At 46.0% G+C, this 24,671-nt stretch overlaps 1 protein-coding gene across 3 annotated transcripts; it reads right to left on the bottom strand.

Annotated features, from left to right (window-relative positions):
• Positions 1-1,503: 1,503 nt before the first annotated feature.
• IGSF1 (immunoglobulin superfamily member 1) lies at positions 1,504-15,413 on the bottom strand. Of its 3 annotated transcripts, none has more exons than XM_021685637.1 (19): positions 15,344-15,413; positions 15,166-15,192; positions 14,474-14,755; positions 13,820-14,107; positions 11,429-11,713; positions 10,903-11,196; positions 10,159-10,437; positions 9,688-9,808; positions 7,734-7,804; positions 7,606-7,653; positions 6,934-7,224; positions 6,357-6,635; positions 5,448-5,735; positions 4,223-4,510; positions 3,434-3,721; positions 2,951-3,238; positions 2,559-2,837; positions 2,053-2,176; positions 1,504-1,897 (listed from the first exon to the last, which is right to left on the bottom strand). In XM_021685637.1, exons 1-19 carry the CDS (start codon positions 15,411-15,413, stop codon positions 1,765-1,767), a joined length of 4,023 nt encoding a protein of 1,340 aa, XP_021541312.1. In that variant the 3' UTR covers positions 1,504-1,764. The 3 variants fall into 3 exon arrangements, with proteins under 3 accessions (XP_021541312.1, XP_021541318.1, XP_021541324.1); XM_021685643.1 differs by having other exon boundaries at positions 7,606-7,638; XM_021685649.1 differs by lacking the exon at positions 15,166-15,192 and having other exon boundaries at positions 7,606-7,638.
• Positions 15,414-24,671: the final 9,258 nt, after the last annotated feature.

Genomic DNA, 24,671 nt, shown 5'->3' with positions numbered 1-24,671 from the left:
GGAAAACAAAATCAGACCTGAGCAAAGGACTTCTATCCTAAAACCAAGGACCAAAAACAAGCCTCCCTTTAGTGTTCAAAATGTACAGCTTGATTGAGGGTTAGGGATTAAGAGTTTGAAGGCAGAGAGTAGTGCTCAGCAGAAAGCAACAATTAGGTTTTGCTAAATTCAAGTGTAAAAGCACTTTTGAAATGTAATTTTTAGAAACACCATAAGAAATTAATATAAGGGACTAACAGAATCTCATCAAATGGAAATCAGAGTGAAACTTTGTACTTCTACATTCCAAAGAGCTTAATACAAATTAATCTATAGTATTCCGTGTTTCATTCTGTAAGGATTAGGGGAAATGGGATGCATTTTTTTCCATTAAGTTGCTGGATAAATAAGCTCCTTAATGTAAAATTTTATTTTATTTTATAATAAAATTTTATTATAATCTGGAATAAACAACTCACTGTGTGCAGCACCCTTGTGCATTGCTCTACTGAACAGTGTTATCTTAGAATTAAACAGTGTTGGGAAGTAAGGAACTTTTGGGTTCAGGTCTGAGGAATCATGACCTCCTCTAGGACCTGTAGGTCAATTCTTCTGAGGTCTTGGACATGTTCGAGGAACTAGGTAAGTCCCCTTCCCTAATCCAATCTCCCTGATGTATACTGAATTCCCACCCATGGAGCAAATGGCATGCTGATCCGGGAAGGAAGATCAGAGGCTCAGAATGCAAACTGGTCTCCATCTGGAGTCCTGGGAGCACCCCCCCCCCCCACCCTTCCCACTCCAAACCAACCACCTCAACCACCTCACTTGCTTACCCACTCTCTGAGATCCCACTACCAGAGGCCCATTCTTTTGGGAAAACAAAACTCTTGTCAGTGAATGGCAAAGTATTCAGCTTTTATCAGTCATTTACACTTGAGTGAATTAATGTACACTCCATGATTGTTAGGTAAGGGCCACAAAGCACACTTCATCAATTTCAAAGTTCTGCAGAGGGCTAATCCTAATGTTTGAAAGCAGGCATACTATGGACCTAGAAGTAACATGGTGAAAGGGATATACTTTTTTATTTTATTTTATTTTATTTACTTTATTTTATTTAAGTTCAATTAGCCAACATATATACATCATTAGTTTTGGGTTAGTGTTCAATGATATACTTTCAATGTTTGTCCTCCTTGGGCTGAACTCGGAGGAAACACTGCCATCCATCCATCCATCCATCCATCCATCCATCCATCCATCCATTCAATAGTGAGATTGAAGGACAAAAGAACATTCTACTCACTGAACCATGTCTCAAACCAAATTGGGAAGTACTCTTTTGGAGCCTTCCCTCCTCCCCCACTCCATCCTTAAGCTCTTTCCTTTGTGCTAGCAGCCCCATGCTCTCTTATTCTGCCATAGAGGTCAGCTCCAATACACAATTTCTAAGCTATAAGTGGACAACAGACCTGTGGAGAAACCACTGCCATAGTTTTTGCAGTTAAATAGTGAATACTCTTTTTATTCAGAATACATATTTAACAGAATTTCATGCACCAGTAAATCAGTACAGTGAGGAGTTACAGGGTTGGGGAATCTCTCTTCAGGAAACATCTCACCCTGGTAGAGCTCTCAACTCCCAGAATCCCCTTAACCCAGCTCAGATGATTAGTGGCCAAGGAGCAGTAGATGGGGTTGACTCCCAGTATAACCAATAGGATTTGCAGGTCTCTGAGGATAAAAGAGAGGAGAGGAAAGCTCTTGTAAAGGAGGAGACTATTATATTGGGACTGGCAGTTCCACTGAGGTTCCCTGAGAGACTGATGAGGGAGAGCTGGTGTTGGTGCCTGGTTCTCCTTGATTACACTCTTCAAGGGCTACGGTCTGGTCTCTTCCATCTGTCTCTGAGTCCCTGTGTGGAGAAAAGGACATGACTAAGGGAGGATCCAAAACTATCAATCTGAAAACAGGTTGTGTTACGGGGTTCAGATATTTGAGGAGCATTCAGACAATTTTTTTTTCCACCAGCCCTGGGTTTATAGAAGGAGGCTGACATGAGGCATTTACCTGGTTCGGAGTCGAGGCCACTTCTTCCATTCTATGGCTAGCACCACCCCCAAAGCTACAACTACCACCACAATCAGACTACTTCGGACAATGTTCCCCACAGTGCACTCCTGAGCGGCAGGCCCTGTGATGACAAAAGAGTAGACACCAAGGCTATGGAGTTAGCACATGTATGTTCCCCTGATCTCTTGTTCCCTCATTTGGCCTCCTTCAGGGTTCACTTGTGAGCCATGTTGAGAATGCAGAGGGGTTGGTCAGAGCCAGTGCTTATGCTGAGGAGAAGCTGCCCTCCTTTTGGGGGTGGAAGAGGCCCTGAAAGTAGAGGCCTGCTCGTATCTGTGGGTGGATCTGAGGTCCACCTCCTCACCATCCCTAGGAGAAAGATGACCACACTTGAGGTCTCTGACTCCAAATCCTCCCACCTCCATCTTTGGTGGTCTCCATCCAGACTATCTCTGGGATCCCAGGTGGGTCATTCCAGAACCATAGAGGGATTATCCTCTCACCTGCTGCCCCCACCAGCTCCAGGGCATTGCTAGGCTCTGACCAGATGTCAGGATAGGCCTGGAGGCGGTAGCTGCAGCTGTAGTTGCCAATGCCTTTTCCTTCTATGTTGTTGATGATGAAGTCCCCATTCTCTGAGAACTGCTGAGGTGCTTCTTCTCCGTCATGTTCTAAGACAAATTCAACACCTGGCAGGGGTCCTCGGCACTGAAGGGTGATGTCCTTCCCTAGCTTGAACACGGTGCTGGGCCAGGCTGACAGAGAGGGCTTAGGGGGCTTATCTGCAACCAGCCAGGACAACCAACCAGAGTTAGAAGCGGTCCTGAATCCCCTTAGGGCTAATTACTTCAAAACTACAAAGTATAGACTATTACTGAGGTCTCCAGGACCTTACCAGTCACCCAGATCTCCAGGAAGTCACTGCGATTGGAAGCCGCAAAGGGAGCAGAGTCCAAATAATAAACACAGCTATAGACCCCAGAATCGTCACCTCTCACCGCTGGCATCCAGAAGTCAGCCCTGTACCCGCTTGGGCTCTGTTGCTCCAAAGGCTCTTGAGTGCCCTCCTTCAACAGGACAAATGTTGAGTCTGGCAGTTCCCCTTGGCATCGAAAAGTCATATTTTCGCCAGGGGCCACAATGGGTCCAGGCTGGGCTAAGAGGCTGGGTTTAGGGAGCAAACCTAGAAGAAATTAACTCCTGGTCAGAGAGAGGAGGCCACTTTCCAGTGTGCTACCCCTAGAGTCTGTTCAATAAAGAGGAAAGACTATTGCTTGCCTCTCCTTGAGCTCTTTGAAAACTATTTCCATGAACCCTCTCACAGTCCATTCTCTCCTCTCTACTCTCCCATGCCTGCTCCAGAGCACCTTCCCATTACCTGTGACTATGAGTTCCAAAGTGTTGCTAGGCTGTATCTTGATAGGGCTGGTCCAGTCAGGGTGGTAGCAGCAGCTGTAACGCCCTATGTTAGCACCAGATATGTTGGTGATGGGGAATGCTCCGTCATTACTGGTGGATCCCCAGAGCTGCACTGAAGGGGCTTCTCTTTCTTTGTGTAGAATATACCCTACTCCATGGACTGGCCCCTGGCACCAGAGAGTAACATTCTGCCCCATAGGAACCACAGAACTGGGCTCAGCAAACAACCATGGCTTGGGAAATGTGTCTAGAAAGAGATCAAAGATGTAGTGAGTGTAGATACTTATCACTCGCTGCATTAACCCTTTATCTTTCTCCTTCTGGATACAATAGTTCCCCCCTCCATGGTCTGGCCTAGCCTTCTACCCTCCCTAACCCCTACTCTAGTTGTCTCTGTCCCAGTCTCATATCTTGTCTGTTCTTTTTTTCCATATCATTAATTACTTTATTTTTTTCTTTCTCAAATTTTTATTTAAATTCTAGTTAGTTAACATATAGTATAATATTGGTTTCAGGAGTAGAATTTATGATTCATCACTTACATATGACACCCAGTGCTCATCACAAGAGGTGCCCTCCTTAATGCCCATCACCTATTTAGCCCATCCCCAACCCACCTCCCTCCATCAATCCTCAGTTTGTTCTCTATCCTTAAGAGTCTCTTATGGTTTGCTTCCCTCTCTCTTTTTTTTTTCCTTCCCATATGTTCATCTGTTTTATTTCTTAAATATATCTTGTCTGTTCTTACCAGTCACCCAAATCATAATGGGCTTGCTGAGATGTGATCCCCTATTTGACATGGCTGTCTCGTAGTAGACACAACTGTAGTTCCCAGAGTCCTCTGCTCCAACACTGTGGAGGAGGAAGTCAGCTGAGTTCCCGGAGGTGCTCTGGAACTGTAAGGGAACCTGGGTTCCCTCCTGCAAGAGGGCAAACCTCATGCCCTGGAAAGCCCCTTGGCAGCGCAGGGTCACATTCTTCCCAGGAAGCACCACAGGACCCGGCTGTGCCAGAAGAGTGGGTTTGGGGTAGAATTCTGAAATTCAAGAGACCACAACATGAGAGAAGCCTGCCCCCCACTTTCTGCAGATTGCTTTTTTAGCATTATTGGAAGAAACAGTATGTGTTTATCTAGCAAATTAGAAAATACAGAACAAACCTAAGAAAATACAATTCTACCATTCAAAGATAACCACTCTTTATACATGTCTCTATATCTCTTTTTCATTTTTTTCTCTATGTGTCCATGTCATTGTAGCTGTAACTATTTGCATAATTGGGATCCTACTGTATGCACAGTTGTGTAGTTTAATATTTTTCACTTAACTTTATGTAGTAAACATTTTTCTATGACGTTAATCAGCCTTTGAAAACTATCATTTGTAATGGCTGCATAATATGCAACTGTCATTTCAAGGTCTTTGCCCATTCTCTGAGGGCCATCCAGCCCACCAATCTCTGACAGCTCAGCTAAAGAAAAAGTGAACATTGAGCCTAAAGCTCAAGGCCAAGCCACAAAAAGATTTTAGAAATAGGGCATGTGAGCTGACATTGGGGATTGGACACCCCCATCTGCCTCATTTCTTCCCCTAGACGTGAATTACTTGCCTCTCCCCTCTCCTTTGTCTCTTCTCCCTGTATTAGTAATAATAGAATCTGCTGCCTTTCATGGACTATTTACCATGTACCAGGCACTTTCCTAAGCACTTTCTTGATGATTTTATGTATGTATGTATGTATGTATGTATGTACGTATGTACGTATGTACGTATGTATGTATGTACGTATGTATGTATGTATGTATGTAGGCTCCACACCCAGTGTTGGGCTTGAACTCATGACCCTGAGATCAAGAGTCTTGTGCTCTATCCTGGTGACTTTTAGAAGGAGCACTTTTCCTCTCCCACTGACAGCCCTCCCACCCATTGTCCCAGGGTCAATCCTGCCTCCATCTGTGTTTCCCCACTCCTGACCTGTTACCACGAGCTCCACAGGGTCGCTGGGCTCAGACCAGATAGCAAAGTCATAATAGCGGCAGCTGTAATTCCCTCCATCACCAGTGCCCGCTGAAATGATCAGAAAGTGAGCCGCACTGGCCCCTGGACTTGCCCAAGACCTGTCACTGGATGCTATTTCACTTCCATCTTTGTAAAGAATAAAGCTCATGTGCTGCTGGGGAGTGGAGCAATTGAAAGTCACTCGGGCACCAGGAGTGACCACAGGGCTGGCCCATGTCTTGAAGAAGGGCTTGGGGTACATTTCTAGAAGGCAGAAAACAAAAACATGACACAAAACCAAATTAAGAAAAAAAAATAGCTAATATAGCAAATGTTGGTTTCTGGAAGCTGCTTTGTTTTCTATAGCATTACATTCAGAAGTAGGTGCATTTAAAAATCAAGGCAAATCCACTTTGCAGATGGACTTCTCCCAGGGATTCCCGTCCCCCCACCCCCCCCACCCCTCACCTCCTCCAGCTGAATCCTGCCTGTCATCAGGGTAGGCAATGAAGGCTAGCTAAAAGAGTGAACTGTCATTAGGGCTCTGCTGGTCCCCTGAGGCTCAGTTTGCCCATTTGGGCAAGAAGGGGAAATGGTACCTGCTCCGCCTCCCTGGAATATTTGGCCTATATCTAAATGAGATAATTGATATGAAAATAATTAGAAAAATTAAATCACCCTCCACAAACCCCAGCTATTAATAACAATTATGGCTATTAATATCGTGCAGCCAGAGGCCCTGGCACTCCCAGCGCCACGCCTGCCTGGCTCCAAGATTGGACACAGGCTCCTAGGACCAGCAGCAAAGTTTGCTGTGGGGAGAGGAGTGTCTGACCCAGAGCTTTGCCTCCCCCCTCCTCCCTCACACACTCTTTTCAGCTCTACCTTTTATGACAAGCTCTAGGGGCTCACTGGGCTCAGACCACTTGAAGGGGCGCTTTTCAGTGTGAGTACGGCAGCTATAATTGCCTTCGTCTTTATCCTCCATTCTTTGGATTGTAAAGAAGGCTTCTCTCCCAACGGCACCAAGTTGCTGGACAGGTTCCTGCACTCCCTCCTTATACAGAACAAACTCCATGCCTGCCAGCCATCCTTTGCACCGGATTTGCAATTTCTGGCCCCGGACTGGGGGGGAAGCAGACATGACAGGTTTGGGGAGGATGTCTGGAAAACAAAATGGGGTGGAAAAGGAGGCTGAAGTTTGGAGGTACCCAGATGGGACACTTGGAGTCACTCGGTCAGCAAAAAAAGAAATTCATCCTGGACTGGCCTTTGGCTCTTCGTATCAGTCTCCTTTCACTCTCTTCCCCACCCCCCTCCCCCATTTCAGGGCCCCTCCTCTCCTACTTGCAGCACAAGCCCCTTGGGCTCCAGGTCGCTGTGCATTCCACCCCCTTAGGAACAGTGTTGGAGTCACAGGGCACTGAGGGTCACCCCGGGAGGAACCTCTACCTTTTCTTACCTGTCCCCACCAGCTCAAGTGCCTCACTGGGCTCCGACACAGCCATCTCTTCCCAGGAATGGCAGTGGTAACTCCCGGTGTGGCTCTGGGTCAGGGCTCCAAGGGGGAAGGCAGCCCGGACCTGCTCTGAGGCCGGGCGAGTTGCAATCCACCCGGTCCCATCCTTCAGCAACACAAACTCCTTAGTTGAGCCAGAAGGGCTTCTGCACCAGAGGGTTAAGTTCTTCCACGGGGCAAGAGGGAAGTTGGTCTCTGCCCACAGCTCAGGCTTAGGGGTTGGCATGATTATTTCTAGAAACAGCAGAGTTAATGAAGCCATCTTCCCTCCTCCCTCCCCTCCCCCTTTCTTTGCCCTTGAACCCCCTCCCCAGATCACAGTGCCCAACTCCCCTTTCAACACAAACCCAAACTCTTTCCTTCCTTCTGCAGGTGCTGGGGAAAGGGGAAGATTATGTCTCAGCTGAGCCTCAGGAAAGTGCAGAAGCTTGGGGGAAATTTTACAGGCAGAAAAGCAGAGTTGGAGGCTGAATTTTGCCAGCAGCTTTAGCAAGTGCCCCTTCCTGGCTGTCCTTCCCTCCCAACCAGTCACTCCCTGGCCACTGACACTGACACTCTGTAGTTATTTCAGATCTCCAGGAAGGAATGTCCCAGTCTGGAGCAGGAAAAACTCACCAGTCTCTTCTGTCAATACCCCATTGCACAGTCCTGCAAAAGAAATTGCTGCCAGAGCTCTGCCCCCTCCCCCACGGGACTTCACCCGGCCTTCTGCCCAGACCCCTTCCCCACCCCCTTGTACTCACCACAGCAGAGAAGGGCCGTGACTATGAAGAGCATGGTGACCCCTTGAGCTGTTCCCAGCAACCAGGCTTCTCTAGTGAGACCAGAAAAGAGATGAGAGGAGCTGCTGGGGTTAGGGGGAGGGCGGAGAGAAGGGGGCGGCAATTTATGTCATTGGCTTACTCACCACCCAATAGGGATTGGATTTGGGCAGGATAATGGGATATAATCTTTTCTGACATCGATGACTTTTCTTTTTGAGGGCCTCACCACCTACAAACCCCTTGCTCTTTCATGACCCACGTGCCCACCCCACCCCCTTCCCCTCTCCTCAGCCTATATCAGATGTCAGCTCCCTATGTCCCCTGATTAGACTGTTGCTGGAATTGAGTTGTCAGATGTGAAAATGCTTTTGTAATTCCAGCTCTCAGAACCTCTGGAGCTCAGAGTGATCGGCAGCTCTAGGTGGCGGGTGTGGGGGTGGAGGGAAAAATCTTGGATGTTTCTCCGTCATCAAGTTTAAGTTTGGAAGCAGTTTTTATTATGGCAGTATTGGTCCTCAGACCGACCTGCCTCACCTGCTTTTGTTATGGAAGGGTTGCCTAGGCAGCCACAGTGAATTACCCAAAGATTGTCAGTGCTGAGCTAAGCTTGTCAGAGAGTGGGATCTCTCTACCCCCACCCAGATTATGACTAGCAATGTGCAGCAGCTTTGGGTTATGGGTCCTGTAGAATTAGATGATATTAAGCCATAATCCATTTGGCAATTTGTACTTAGAAAACACTGACCCTCCTTCCTGGTCAGGAAAACATGCTTTTCAAGCTGCTTTCTCTGAAATCTGCTCCCGGAGCTCGTTCTTTGATGCAATGGTCTTGAGCTGAGGTGGGGCACTTGAAGCTACATTTTTTTTCTAACCCCTGGCTTGGAGGTTACCCCAAGGTGCAGGACTCAGGATCGATTCTGAGGACAACTAGGCCTGGCCCCCCACTGAGACTTTTTGAAAACTCAAAGGGTGGTGGTTTTTGCAGAAGATTTAAGATGCTCCCTTCTAATTACCCAAGCACTCTGTCCCTCAGATCCTGGTGGAAAACACAGACATATACAATCATAGTCATCATCCATCATGTATTGAATACTCCCAGACACACAAAGGCCCATGATCATGGTGAGGGGGCTACAGCCAAGAGCAGAAGTTTGGGGGTAGTAGGTAAGGCCTTCAGGGGCTGAGGCCCCCACCAACATAGTAGCTGTCATTTCCCTTCCTGTTGTCAGGCAGAATCGCCTGAGCACAGGCCGTGGGGATCAGGGAAAAAGGAGGATGGCCCAGGGGACACCAAAGGATCAAAGGAAATGGTAGGTTTGGTTTGCCATTTTGTGGTTCAGAGGAAGCAGTTTGATTTCCTGGCCCAATCCACTGCCTCATCAGATGCCCATCCAAGTTAAGATTATGTTCTCAGGTTGGAGGCCAGAGCAGCAGAGAGATTGGTTTCTATGGAGACTAGGATGGACCATGAGGCTCTCTAGCCCTTGAAAGCTAGGGGTTAGGGTGAAAAGTTGGGATGGGAGTTGGATTATACCCAGGGAGATAGGACAGCTTGGCTTCTTACAAGAGAAAAAGTTCAGACTAAGTTCATTTGGGAGACATCAGTCATCTCTGAGTGGCCAGGTGGTTTGGGAGGGAGATTTGGGCATTCTCCTGGGTGGGGGTGGGGGAACAGGGAATCAGTGAATGAGGTTCTGATTGCTTCCCCTTCTGAGAATGTTTCTCTACCCTCTGGCTTGGATGCTGACTTCTCTGTGAGGTGAAAGAGAAACAGCTGGGATGAGAAGGTCTTGTTTCTTAAACCCAGAAGGTGGGGGATACAAAGGGTGTGACCCTGTGGCTTATCTCAACTGGGGTATGACCCATTTCTGAGTCTCTGGGGAGCCTGGACTTAGCTAGATTGAAGGACAGGGGGCTAGGACAAGACAGTTACCTGATTCTGAGTCTCCGACACTTCCACCTTATCCACAGCACTACCAACAGCAAGGCAACAAGCTGCATGATTAGGGACAACCTGCTAGCTTCATTCAGAATGTAATTCCAGGTGAGAAAGCCTGTGGCCAGAGAAGACCAGAAGCAGGAGCCTTGATAGGGAAAGGGGGAGGTGAACACATTCGGGGTTGGGGTGGGGAGGAGGGAGGAGGAGTTGGTTACTGAAGGTGAAGGGAAGCTGAGACAGAAGTGGCCTTATTTTTCATGAAGAATGGGAGCTTTGAAAGTATCCTGCTCATTGCCTTTGAGTGATTCTGAAACCACCCCAGGGGAAGTATGCCCAAACCCAAGGGCCCCGATTTACATGCCCCTTACTCCCCTTTCCATTGTTTTCTGGGCACTGCTTCGGGATCCCATGGGTATCATGACCAAAGCCATGGAGGGGCAACCCTACGAAGAGTTGTCCTCTCACCTGCTGGCCCCATCAGCTTCAGAGGCTCACTGCGATCTGACCACATGTTGGGGTGTGCCTCTATGCGATAGCTGCAACTGTAGGTCCCTGTGCCTTTTCCTTCAGCATTACTGATGATGAAGTCTCCATCCACTGAGAATTTTTGGAATGTTGCTCTTTCTTCCCATTCCAGAGAAAATTTAAGTACTGGATGAGGTACTCGGCACTGAAGGGTAATGGCCTTTCCTAGCTTGAACATGGTGCTGGGCCAGGCCGACAGGGAGGGTTTGGGGGGCTTATCTGCAACCAATCCAGAAACCAGAGTTAGAATAAGTGACCTTGAACTCAGTACCCCTTCCCCCAACAAGTTTCTCGGCTTCTTATGTGATCTTTCCTGTCTTTCCACTTCCACTAGATCAGTGGTCTCAAAATTTGACTGTTCTTTAGAACCTCTTGGCCCACTCCTCAGTATTCTAAAGATTCTTGTGTTTCTACCTTCTATCACAAAGACCTCATACCTGTAAGTTTCTCCTGGCCAGAAGGAAAATAACATTTCCCGGGGTCACAATGGGGCTAGGCCATGCCAAGAGGCAGGGCTTGAGTAACAATCTTGGGAGAGAAAGTATGTAAAGTTTTTGGAGAAAATTCTGCACCACCTTCCTAGCATATTTTTCCTCAGCTCATAACTCCAAGAGGGTACAGGGCTGCTAGCTCCTTCTTAGAATACTGTAATGATGATAAAAACAAACATTTGTTAGCACTCGCCTACAACTATGAGCTCCACGGTGTTGTGTGATGTCATCCTGATGGAGGTCTTCCAGGAGAGGAGATAGTGGCAGCTATAGACGCCAGCATCACTATGGGTCACATTGTTGAGGAAGAATGACTCATTGTCATCAGTGCTGGTGGTATCCAAGAGCTGAAGTGGTTTGTCTTCTCCTTTCTTATAGAGTGCAAGTCCCACTCCATTCACTGGCCCTGGACACCACAGGCTCACGTTCTGACCCATCTGGACCACAGGAGTGGGCTGAGCAAGTAGCCAGGTCTTGGGAAAAGTGTCTAGGATGAGACCCAAAATATAAAGGGCTAGTGGTCTGACTCCCCTCTCACCACTAAGGGTTCTCTTCCTTCAGTCCACCCTTGGAAAATCCCATCCTAAGCCCAGTTGTACAAATTCTGTTCCCTTTCCCACTGTTAGCCCTCGCTGCATGATCAGGCTCTCCAGGCAGCCCAGAGGGAGTTGTATATCCTTAGCCCCTAACGTAGGTCCCCTGGCATTCCCCTTTCTTACCGGTCACCCAGATTTTCAGGATATCACTAAGGAGTGAACCCCTGTATGACCCATCATAGTAAAAACAGAGGTAATGTCCAGCATCCTGGATTTTCAAAGCCCGGAAGAAGAAATATGCCTCATTTTTTATCGGCCTCTTGAGGTAAAAGGATTTCTCCAAGTCTTCAAGCCTTATTAGAGCAAAGGTCATTCCATAGATTGGCCCCTGACACCTGAGGTTCATGCTTTCCCCAGGTGCCATAATGGGCCCAGGATACGCTGTCAGAGTTGGTTTGGGATAGAGTCCTAGAAAGGGAAGAGACCCTGAATTAGAGATAGGATGATTCTTCCCTATTATCTTTTAGTTTTATTTTCCTAGTTTTTTCTTTTCTTTTTTTTTTTTAAGATTTTATTTATTTATTTGACAGAGAGAGAGAGAGAGCACAGGTAGGCAGAACAGCAGGCAGAGGGAGAGGGAGAAGCAGACTCCCCGCTGAGCAAGGAGCCCGATGTGGGGCTCGATCCCAGGACCCTGGGATCATGACCTGAGCCGAAGGCAGACACTTAATGACTGAGCCACCCAGGCACCCCTTTCCTAGTTTTTTCTAAAGACAAGGAGTGGTAGCTGAAGTTTAGCCTTTACTCCCTCTCCCTTCCTTAAATCTTGGCCTCTTCTAGTAGATAATCAAGGCCATGTCCTCCCCTCTCACCAGACTTTATCAGCTCCACTGAGCTCTAACTATGTATAGGGCTGTGTCTCAGTGGAATATCTACATCTGTAATTGCTTGTATCTTTAGGTTCCTGAAATGCCAAATGTACTTCTTCCAACCACCCAAGAAACCAAGCTTCTGAAAATGACTTTGATTTCATCTTTGTAGAGCATGAATACTACTGCAGAAATAAAAATGCCCTTTGAACACATTAAGCCCACATAAGACCTTACTTCCAACATGAGATAGGAAGAAGCCAAGGAGGGATTGGCCAATAAGTCTTTGACCCAAAGAAATCTCTGTTAATGGGGCCACACTTTCTTTTCCATGTATTGTTCCCGCAAGGGGATCATACTACAAAATAGAGGGCAAAACTTACTCTGATACCATTCCTTCTTACCCACTACAGTCCCAGGTAGACCCACCCATCTGTTACTGGAAAGATCAGCTCTTTCATATGCTCATTGAGCATTTAGGATGTGTCAGGCATCATGTAGGTCTAAGGATGTACAAGTAAAGAAGATACAGTACCTGTCAGCAAAAAGTTCACGGCCTAGTGAGGGATACCAGTGAATAGGTAACTCTGAAAGTGTATGTTAGAGGAATCTACTCTGGAAGGACATTCATACAACAAACATCCATACACACAGTTCAAACAAACAGTTTTTGTTATTCAATCCTCAATAAAAAGCTGTACTAATAAAATTAATATCTACCATTTATTGAGAACGTATATGCCAGGCACTGTACATATATTATATTTAGGCAAATCCTCACAACAACCCTGTGAGGTAGGCATTATTATTATACCAATTTTGCAAATCAGGAAACTGAGGCACAGAGAGGCATCATACAGTAGGTTGTATAGATACTGTTATCCCATTTTAGAGTGGGGGAAACCGAAGCACAGAGAGGTGAAGTGACTTGCTTAAGATCACACAGGGAGGCAGTGTCAGAGGTGGAATTAGAAACCAAGATTACTGCTTCTAAGTCCAGGGTACCTTCTGTGGCACCTATTTAGACTAATGGAGGAACTAAAGCAAATGTGGCCAATTCTGTGTAAAAGCACCCAGGCCATGGGGTGGGTGAACTGGGGCTGGGGTGTGTGTCTGGCATTTGAACATTTTGGGGAGACTTCTGCTGTGTCTAGATCTTGATACTGCCTTACTAGATCTACATATACAGGACTAAAGTAATTTATAAGAAGTCATTTCTAAAATACGAGCTATCACTTTTTGTAATTTTTATTTATTTTTATCATTGATGCTAGCACAATTCTATTTCCTGCACATAAAAATAATCATCACAAATACAATAAAAATGCATTTAAAATGTAAAAAACAGTTTATAAGACTGCAGTGGCAGTGCCTGGCACATAGTAAGTGCTCAATAAATATTAGTCAAATGAATGAATGAAAGCATGATATTCAACAAGTAGAGAACAACAAAGCTGTGATGAGCTGAAGCTGCCAGACATTTGGTTGGGCTCACTCATTAGCCAAGTGATTGGCTCCCACATAGCTTCCTGGTAGCATATGTGATTCTAATTTGCATCTCAGGAAAATGTCAAATGACACTAGCTCATAGGCCTTGCAAGACCTAGGACTTGGCTAAGGAAAGGAAAATCAGAAACCCTGGTTCATCCAGCCATGATCCCAGGGACAATGATCATCAGACCCCAGCAGCCATAGCCACACCCACCTGCCACAACCAGCTTCAGGGGGTTGCTGGGCTCTGACCACAGAGTGGGGAGCATCTGGATATGAGTGCGGCAGATGTAAACCCCTTTGCTCTCAGGTGTCATGTTGGCAATGGAGAATATGGCCACTGTCCCAGTTGGGATTTGGTAATCCATGGGCTCTGCATATCCCTCTTTGAACAGCATGAATACCAAATCGTGCAGCCAGCCATGGCAGAGAATGTTAACATTACATCCAGGAAGAAGGGAGGTCTCAGCCTGGATCCAGAAGATGGGCTTGGGCAGCTGGCCTGGAAGGAGAAAATGAGCTGGAATTCAGGTAGAGCAAGGATAGCGCTGCTCAGTGAGCAGGAGAGGAGAGCGCTACTTAAATGAGCCTTCCCTCATTCATGATCCTTATTTACCACCCTTCCTTCTCCCTATCTGGGGTCTCCCCTATGTTGAGAGCTTGCTCTCTAGATTTGTTCTAGAGACTGCATCCTCATCTGCATTGCCTATAGAGAGTAGGGACTTACTAACTGTGGAATGTCTGCATGTATGCATTCATGCATTTGAGGTAAATGAATTAACTAATTAAACAAATCTTGCTCTGGGAAGGCAAGCTTGAATACCGGGAGCTGGAGTTTATTCTTGATTATCTATTGCTGTCTTCTTACCTGGTGCCTCCAACTCTAAAACTTTACTAGGTTCTGACCAGCCTGTCTCCTTCCAGTAGCAGCACCTGTAAAGACCTGCATTGGACTTAGTAAGGGCACCTATAGGGAATGAAACTTGGAAGGTCTTGGAGGAAGGGCGGAGCCAAGTCATCTGTGTCTTATCCTTCAGCAGCAGAAACTTGCTTGAAATCCGAGAGGGGCTTTTGCACCAAAGTGTGATGTTCTCCCAAGGGGCCTGGGGGTAGTTGGTCTCTATCCACAGCTCCGGTTGAGATTGCACCACTGTTATTCCCAAAGATCACAAAGATATGAGTAGTCCAACCCTCTCCCTCCCATAACGTGCCCCACAATGTCCCTTAAAACTAGCCCTGACCCAAATTCTTCTTTTTGTCTTCCCTTGGGGACAAGAGTGTCTGCTCATGTGGGGGATGGGATAGGGCCCCTAGGATATTTGTTCGAGGGATTCAAGTGAGTTGGGGAATACAGTGCAAGTCTGGCTTCCATTCCACCTGAAGTAAAGCTTTTTATTATTCTGTGGGAAACCAAGTCATGAAGTGAGGTGTTCTGGTCCCCAACCAGCTCAATCTGGGAACCTTTGTGGTCTCAAGGTAGTTATATCCAGTGCCATGGAGGCAGCTTATGTCTTGGAACCTCCAAGAAGGAAGGTACCTGAGGTGGCAGGACTCACTTACCTATTGATGTCATACCCAGACTTAGCCCTGAAAAGAGAGATAATGGTAAAGAAGGGCCCTCACATTGACCCCACCAACCCTCAATCCTCAACTCTCTTCTTTCTCCCTCCCCAAGGTGCCCAACCATAGGAGTACCTGTGACAGGGTCACCTGCCCCTCACCCCTTCCTTGTACTCACGAATGCAAAAGAGCAAGACAGTGAATGTCCACAGCATGGTGGCCCGCTCTCCTGGCCTGTCCAGGGTCATGGGGCCTCTGGTGCTCAATGTGTGCTTCAAGTCTGGAAGGGCTTTGCCCCTCAGCAGGTGGTGAGATCTAAAAGCAGAGGTGTTTTTACTCAGGGGACTCTTCCTGCTCCTCAAAGTTTAGTTTGGATCACTAAACTGCACCTGACAACCTTACCTTCCACTCCTTCAGAGGCATGAAAGGTACTACAAGGTCACCTGCCCCTTTTCTCCACCCACTTCTCCTTGCACCTGAGGTCTTTGCTGGCATCTAAGATGTCAGATTTGTTGAAATGTCTATACATCCCTGGAATCTCAGAGGCTTAGAGGGCAACCTAATCCAGGCCAGAGGGGAGCCCTTGGGAGGAGAGAGATGGGAGGTGTAGAGAGTCATCTTTTTAAATCTCTCTCTCTCTCTCTCTATATATATATATATATAGTCTGAGTCCTCCAACAACCCAGAAAAGGAGGCTTTCCTGCCATCCCCATTTTGCTGACAAGGAAACTGAGGCTTAGTGGGGATATATTTAATTTGCCCAAAGTCAAAAGATTAAATATCAGATATTTATATAATAACTCCAATGCCTATTCTCTAAAATCAGTATTAAACTCCCCCTTTCTTACCTTTCCTCACACCTCCTTCCCCTTCTGTATATTGCCTCAGATGCAATATTACTCTCATTATTGTCTCTTACCCCGCAAAGCTCAAAACCCCCATCTCAAATAGGTGTTGGAGAATCAAGCTACTTGAGCTAATTAATATAAGGTGTAAATGATGTATTGGCTGCCCGTAATTTATAAGCATTTTTGCTCATTGCTCCTAAGGAAATATGGTAAAGATATTTAAATTCAGGGAGGCCTTTTCAGTTTCCAAAAAATCACTACCACCACATGTATATAAGATAGATCCTTTCTGCTTTCCTGCCTCTTCTCCACCACCACACCCAAAGTATCCTTTTGCCAAGGGAAGGTGTAACCCCACCACACAAACTCAAGCTAACTCTCCTCCACCAACTCTCTATTCAGAGTCTGAGGTCCTGGCTGTTTCAGCCTATCTCAGTAGAGTGGGGGTAAATGCAGCTCCCAGAACAGAAAAGGGCTGATTTCACTTCCCAGAAGGGATCGCAACACTGCAGCCTTGAATTTGCTCCAATGCTAACACTGGGTGGGATGGTGGAGCAGGAAAACAAGAAGATTCATTTTCAAACATCTGGGCTGTGGGGAACAGGTGGACCATCAGAGATCCAAGGAGACAGTTTCCTTTTGCATTTCTCACTTTGCACTGAAGGATGCTCAAATTACCCTCTCTGAACTTTTCTTATCTGTAAAGTTGAGGAGTAATACCTATCTAGCATTGTTGTTGTGTTGGATCAGAGATAATAGCTGTACAGGACACATGGTAAACATTTCATTACAAGATGGCTATTTTTCTTCTTCCCCAAGGGGGTATTAACCTGGTGTAGGACCCTAAAGATGCTCTTTCATCTCAACTCCCACAGCCCCTTGTCCCCCACTCCTTTCAGGGCCAGGCCTAGGCCCAGGCTTGAGTGCCACCCTGTTGCTTGGTTCCCCCAAGGCTTTGGGCCAGGATTTATTGGGGAAGCCAGGTTCTACTGCCAAGGGAAAGGTTCAACCTGGGACTCTGCCCAGAAATGCCATCTGAGATTCCAGGCTTGCCACTTAGACCCCTAAACCAGGGTTTTGCCTCCTGGGGACTTGAGTGGAATGAGGGAAGGGGGGCTTCTCAGCATGGCTAACCCCTCCCCAATCACTAAGGAAACTGTACCATTTACATCCAGCCCAAAAGATGAACCTTATGCCCAGGGAATGTGGGAAACAGCCGCAAGATTCAGGTTAGTTGGCCACGCCCATTTTTGGCCTTTCACACCCCCACCCCCACCTCCAACTTCCACAGTCTAGTCCTTTTACCCTCCCCTTCTACTCCAACCCAAGCACTATCCCCACCCTTAGGCAGCGCCGCAGTGCTTTTGAGGGTGACATACCCGAAATGTCTAATGGCTCGCCCCCTGCATAGCTTTGAGGGCTCCAGGAATCAAAGAGGTTGGGCTCGGCGGGGTGGCGGGTACATGCTTCGCTGAGGGTTTGGAGGGAAGACTGAGAAGGAAAAGGGAAGATATTTACAGTGCCCAGAGATTCTCAGCGAGGCAATGCTGGGATCCGTGGAGGGACGGAGAAAGGGAGGGATAGACTGGGGAGCAGTTTGATTTGCGGCAATTAGTTACAGCAGGGAGACTATTTCGGGGTTTTTTTAGGATCTGTTGGCCAGATTAATCTTCAGCCACTAGGCTATGCGCTCATTTGCAGGTACTTACGGTAGTTGAAGGCCCGCTCCGCTGTTGGAGATTCTCCAGTGAGCTCCTCCAGATGCAGCAAACTGCCGGGCCTGAGAAGAGCTGTCTAAGGACAGCCTCTCGGGCTCCGCGCCCCGCCTCCCTCTCTCCCCCGCCTGCTTGCCCGTCCGCTCCAACCTCCTCCCCTCCCTTCGCCAGGCTCTGGGAGCCCACCTACACCAACTCTGCCTGACACCTGCAGTCCTCTGAAGACCGGGATTTCTACGCCCCTCCCAGCTCCCCGCCTCTCCCGGCTCCCTGCAGAGGTTGCTGGAGCCAAATTCAGGCCCCTGCCCCCTCTCCTGTCGCTCCGAGTTTCATTGGGTCACTGTATCCTGGAGGGGAGAGGGCCAGCTCTTCAGACTGCCAAAGCTGTAGATCCTTCCTCTCCAGCTCCCCAATGCCTTTAAAGGGATCTCAGATCTTCCTCTGCCCATTTAATGCCCCACTTATGCATAAACATCGCCATCATGGTTTAAATGCCTCTGGGCCCTGGGCAGCTATTAGTTCTAATCCTCCTAGCAACCCTACAAGATGTTTTACTTCCCTCAGTTTTACAGATGAGGAAACTGAATCCCAGAGAGGGTTAAGTGACTTGGACAGCCTCCAGAGTCCAGCTTGGGATAAAAGCCCAGGCTTTAGAGACATACCAATCTGGATGTCAGTCCAGGTTCCACTATTCAATAGCCGAGTGACCTGAAGTGAGTTAAACTGTCTGAGTCCCAGTTTCCCCATCTGTAAAAGAAAACAGCAGAAGAGGTTGCACGGGGCTTTGTTGGAATCATGCAAGTCAAACTTCTAGCGCAGTACGCCTGGTACCTGGTAGGTGCTCAATAAATGGGAGCTGCTGCCGCCACTACTGTTATTAATCTGTAAAGTGTTCCCCAGATGCCCTAGAGTAACATGCTTTCAATGATGTAGACAACCTTCCACAAATGTAGTTGATCACGAAACACTTTTTGAAGTGAGAAATGTATGGATAAGATACTAACCAAAGCTCCTGACATATGTCGTATGATGGGATTAAAATGCAGCATCCAATAAACTGTCAGATCAGTTGATCGTTATAAGAAAGAGCCAAATTAATCATAAAAGATTACAAATTATCTTAAAAAATACTGCAATTTAAGAGCAAACCACATAAAAATAAAGCAACAGCTCTTTTTAACAGGCAAAGTGAGTATCATCTCTTTGTGCATCAGGTGATGTAAGTTGTGGCTTCCTGGCATCCTTTGTTCTTACACATCATTATAAACTGCAGATTATCCCCCAAGGAATAGCATAGCCATATGAATATAAATATATGGGGTTTTTTGGGAGGGCAGGTTATTTAAACTTTCCAAGACTCAGTTTTTTATTTGTAAAATGAGGATAATAATTGTACTTACTATCACACAGAGTTTTGGGTCAGATTGAATAACAGTCTCCCTGTAAACTACTCCAGAGTGCCTGAGCCACAGCAAGCCTCCATTAATTTCAATGAATGTTTGTTGAGTATTTTCTTTGTGCCAGGCATTGTCATACATGTTGATGATTTAGAAAGAATGGCAGTTTCTGCTCTTTGATTTCCTGTTATTATTCTTTAGTTTCTGCTCTTAAGGAGTTCGTAGTCTAAGGATAAACAGTGATGGAAAACACGTAAGAGATAGCCAGAGGAGGGGGGTGCCATGAGAGTCAGAGTACTGCAATAGGAAAGAGCAGCAAGGCCTGGAGGCCTGCAAGCAGTTTGCTGTGACTGTGTGCCTAAACTAGGACAGCGGAGCCAGTGAAGGAGGGGAGAGTAAAAGTTCCCGAAACAACGGAAAGGTAAAATTGGCTCAACATGATGATTGTTTGGAACACAGTAGTGATAGTTACTATCTGTCAAGATGGAGATACCCGTGCCAGTTTTCAAAACATGTATATAGAAATCACTATGATAGTACCAGGCACTAAATACTTTATAAATCTTGACTCATCTTCTCCCCATAACAACACTATGGGATAGCTATCATTATCAGCCCCACTTTACAGATGGAGAAACTGAAACACAGAGCCAATTGAACAAATTGCCCAAGGCCAACACAGCCAGCAAGTGGCAGAGCTAGGATTCACATCCAGCCAGTCTGTATTTACAGTCCCATGTTCTTTTTATTTGTCTTGGTTTTAACATATCTATAAATGGGTTTTATATAGAAAGGATTTCTAAGACTTTTTATGCAAAATAACTGAACCTCTTAGCTCTTTCATTCTTTCTTTTTAATGAAGTATAATTGACATACAACATTATATTAGTTTCAGGGGTACAACATAATGATTCAATGTTTGTATATATTTGTGAACTGCAATCCCATGTTATTTTTTAAAAAAATTTATTTATCTATTTATTTATTTGAGAGAGAGAGCACAAGCGGTGGGGGGAGGGCATGAGGGAGAGGGAGAAGCAGACTCCCCACTGAGCAGGGAGAAGGGAGCCCAACAGAAGACAATGCTCCATTCCAGGACCCTCAACCGAATGAGCCACCCAGGAGCCCTGCAATCCCATGTTCCTAATCACTACCCTAGGCTACCTCTACATTGGATGCTTGGAATGATAAAACTAAAAATAATTAATTAATTAAAAAATTTAAAAACCAGATTTTACTTAGTAAAATAGAAAAGCACTGTTAATAATGTAGGAAAAAAGGCAATGATAGTGTCCCCCTGCTCTCTGCAAGTCCTTGGGCTGAAGCTTGTGCTTTGGACCAGCAACCTGAATCTAGAGCCCAGATTCCCCACTAAAATTGTCTGTGGAAGCTTGCAAAAGGTCCTTGGACTCTGTAGGTAAGAACACAATTCACTCTCACCTTTTGCTCTGGGACACTATGAAATACTGAAGGGACTTAATATTCAGGTTTCATAGAAGCGAACTCTTTCAAACTACAGCTGGCAATTGAGATAGAAGAAGCTTCATCTCTAGGCTCCCTCTGTGGGTCTTGAATCTTGCAACTTGCCTGCAGAAAGAGAAAGAGTCTCTGGACAACCTTTCTAGAGAAAACCTGAGTGGCCCAATATTATAAAGCTGGTGATAGGGGCCAAGAGAGTCTAGGGTTGAGACTTAGCTAGGATGGACTTCTTGACTTTGGCTCTGCTGACCTTCCCCCATCAAGAATCCATTGGGCCGGTGGTTCTGTGACTCTGACTCTTTCACACACACACACACCAAGAAATCTGGGATTGTGTCCTGGTTGATTAGAGTCGGCTGGTACTAAACAATTCTCCTCTTTCAGGGAATGTTTTAGGAATGATCAGTCTCATTCCTAATGGTCAGGGTCCCCTGACTCTCCATCCCCTTAAACTGGCCGAATGGACAGGAAAGGGCTTGTATGGGACCTCCCAGCCTCACCGTCTTGGGGCGGGTGTGATACCAGATAATATTCCCGAGCCATACCCCTTCTCACTTTCACATCTTGAACATGGGGGCTGGAATAGTTTCTCCTGCCAAAACTTCAGAATCACCTCTTATGGATTATGAGACAACTGTTATACACAATGTTTTATTGAGTACATACTATATACATTGAAGTAAGTTGTGTGGTTGAGTGTAGAGGCGGGACTAATGTGATTTGTAAGAAAGAGTTTTCTAAGCTCCAAAAACTCTCAGCTTAGAAGAAAAGAGCAACTCTCTTACAAAAGCTGTAGTAGGAACCAGAGAGTGCTAGAAAAGCTTCAAGAAGGTGGAGCTCGAAGGAGGAGAGGCATTAAGGGCCAGGTACTGTGCACAGGGTGGTCTGGGGAGTCTTTCTCCATAACTGAGTCCAGTGTAGGAGGAGGAAATCTTTTTAAAGCTAAATCTGACTTATAGTAGTCCAGGCAGGAGAAGCACAGGGCAAAGCTGAACTCTTTCCAGTGATGTGCTGGAGCTGGCTAGCCTTGGCTCAGGAGAGTGAATGTGTACACCTTATCCCAGCCCAGCATTCAGTAATATCATGCTGGCAGCTTAAAATTGGCCATGGCCAGAGAATTTATACCACTGAATAAGCAAATGCTACAAATCAGTTTTTTTTTTTTTCCTCCAGAGAGCTCTTTGTTAAACATTTACTAGCAAACCATTTTCTTTCAGTTTTATGTTTTAGGACAGTGATTCTCACTGGCAAACAGGAACTACCAAGAATCCTGACAATTTTCTCACACCCTCAAGAGAGCAATGAGCATTGTGGCCCCCTCCTCCCACCCCCCACTTCACTGCTGTGGCAAACCACCTAAGGACTGTGTCAGATCTCTAGAGTTTTTGGTACATTTGGAAGGTCGCTAATATTTTAGCACCCCTTCCCACTCCCTGGTAACCCTCAGCCATTATCCTCTTTTGCAAGGGAGAGGGTATGTGGAGTAGATAAGGAATTAAGGGGGAAACTACACAAGTGGTGGTCTGGGACAGTGGGGAGACCCAAGCAGACAGGTTAGGTTCCAATAGCAAGACCTGGTTGGGGTTTGAGCTCTGGAGGTGGGAAGCACCTCCTTTTGGACATGGAAATGGAAGCTGGGGCCTGCTCATGCAGCTTGGGTTTCAACTTATCCTTTGTCAAGCATTTCAATTACTAAGGGCATGGTTTGGGACACTAAGTCACTTGCAGAAGCTATAACTGAGAGTATTTTCAGGACCTTGAAGGAAGATTCCTAGAATAAATCAAATATAAGTGATGAACCAGAACTGAAACATTTAATCAGAACACACATTGTGAGCCAGGAGGCATCGTAAGCTGTAAGGCAGAGAGACCAGCACAATCAGGCTCCGGGTACCTGTCACAAAGCAAACCAACAGTGTGATTACCCAATTGAATTTAACTTAAGGTTAACGGGTGGACACAGAAAATGAGGTTTTGTTGTGTTCCGATCTAGCAGGGCCACAAGGTTCTGTTTGGCCCACGTAACATTCACCAAAAAGGTAAACTACTGGCCCACTGTTCCCTACCATAATCCTCCTAGTGTCACAGGTGCCTTTCATTTATATGAGGAACAGCGAGAAGATGCATGTGAGCTTATATGTTGTGTGCGTCTGGGTACATGGGAGCAGGGCTTCAGGGATAGATGGGTAAAACAAAGGCAGGCTCTGAGGGTGGGCTGCAAAGTATTTCAGTGTCCCCTTTTCCAGTGTTGAATGAAGTTGATAGCCCCAGAAGGAAAGTGGTGGTCTCAGCCCCACTGGCTGGTGCGGGCAGGCAGAGTGGCTCCTATGAGCAGTTTAGGTCTGACGTAGGCAGGGTGCTTCAAAGTGCCAGTGCCAGGAAAGCTTTTTTTTCTGCTTCCGAGCCTAGCTTGCCTCCAAGTGTGTCCAAATTGTAGGCATTTTCATGGGTCGGGGAGGAGGAGGAAGAGGGGAGGGAATGCTGTTTGGGAACTTTTAATCACTTGTCCAAAGGGAAGTGTAGAAGTCAACAACTGGGTTCTTTTATTCCCATTTATTCTACGAGTAACCAATTATATAATTAAAGTTAAATGGAGATGTGTAAACGGCAAGAGCAACACAAATTATCAATTTAAAAACACATCACGGCAACATCACCCACTGTTTACAATCTGTTTCTAAAAATACCAGTTTAGAGGCAATCATTTCAGTGTGCATGCATCTTTTCCATTTCTACTTGTTTGGTGCTCTAGGATACTGTCAAATTTTCTAAAAGGTCCAAGTACCCTTAACAGAGGGTGGGGAAAGACTTTCTGTAAACAAGTCTGTTGATACAATTTATTGCTTTTGTATTCACAATAAAATTATTTTTCCTATTTTAGCTATCATATTCCAGTGTCTCCTTATTCCACCAAATTATTATCTTAGGTATTCACATCTTCTCTCCCACTTATCCCTCTCTCATTCCTCTTTTTCATTTTTCATTTTCTCACACAGGATAGATAGATGATAGATAGATGGTAGATAGATGATCGATCTATACACTCGACTCGGTCAACATTACTTTTGTTACTTCATTTTTCACTAATTACCCTGGCAAAAATACAATTAATCATACAACTAAGATCTATATTCTATTAAGGAGCTTGGCTTTGTAAATCAATTTAGTCCACTTATCTTCAGGAGCACCCTGTCCCTGGGCTGCTGCTGTTTCCAGTAAAGCCAGGAGTTTCAGAGTTCTGCTGACAAATGCCTTGAACTCATTTTCATTGTCAAAGATTCTTCTTTCACCCTCAAATAGGTGGCTGGATGGTTCACTCGGGACTTTAGACCCCGGACCTTCAGCTGGTAGTAGATCTTGCTCCAACTTTCTCTCTCTTCCTCTGTAAGCAAGGCACAGGGAGGAGTCAGCCCTGTCTTTAACTTATTGAAAATCAGCTCTCCATTTTTTCTGAGCAGCTTGTGAGATGATTTCTTTTTCTTTCAGGTTTAAGAACTTTTCAATTAGGGGCATCTGGGTGGCTTAGTCGGTTAAGCGTCTGCCTTTGGCTCAGGTCATGATCCCAGAGTCCTGGGATCCAGCCCCGCGTCGGGCTCCCTGCTCAATGGGGAGCCTGCTTCTCCCTCTGCCCCTCTGCTTGTATGCACACACTCTCTCTCAAATAAATAAATAAAATCTTTTAAAAAAAAGAGAGAACTGTACAATTATGTGCCTTGGACTGTAACTTTGAGAGTTGTATTTGAGTCGGGACCTGTAAATTCTCTTTATATGTAAGCTGAGCTCTATGCTTAGCTCTGGACAACGTTTTCAGTAATTTCCTTAATAATGGTTTTAAGGTTGCTCTCATTTTCTGTACCTTCAGGGATGCCAGATATATGAATATTATAACTCTTTGATGTGTTTTCGTGATCCATTACCTTCTCTTGTATTGTGAAGAGCTGTTTGCTTAAGCTTTTTGACTTTTGAGACTGAAGCTCAATTTGGTCCTCATTTGGACCAATTCTCTCTTCCATGATATTTATTCGGTAATTTTCCTCTCTTGGAGGTTTCTTTTAGCTCCGTGACCT

The sequence above is a fragment of the Neomonachus schauinslandi genome, chromosome X (genome assembly GCF_002201575.2).
Source record: "Neomonachus schauinslandi chromosome X, ASM220157v2, whole genome shotgun sequence".
Classification (NCBI taxonomy): Eukaryota; Metazoa; Chordata; class Mammalia; order Carnivora; family Phocidae; genus Neomonachus; species Neomonachus schauinslandi.
Note: the sequence above shows the minus strand (reverse complement) of the source record. Positions and strands in the feature narration are given on the sequence as shown.

Coding starts and splice junctions, on each gene's coding strand:
- IGSF1 (XM_021685637.1), bottom strand. CDS start 15,413: ATGACCCTGGACAGGCCAGGAGAGCGGGCCACCATGCTGTGGACATTC. Junction 7,225..7,605: donor GGTATTGACAGAAGAGACTG/GTGAGTTTTTCC, acceptor TGCTGTTTCTAG/AAATAATCATGCCAACCCCT. Junction 3,722..4,222: donor CATTATGATTTGGGTGACTG/GTAAGAACAGAC, acceptor ATCTCTTTCTAG/ACACATTTCCCAAGCCATGG.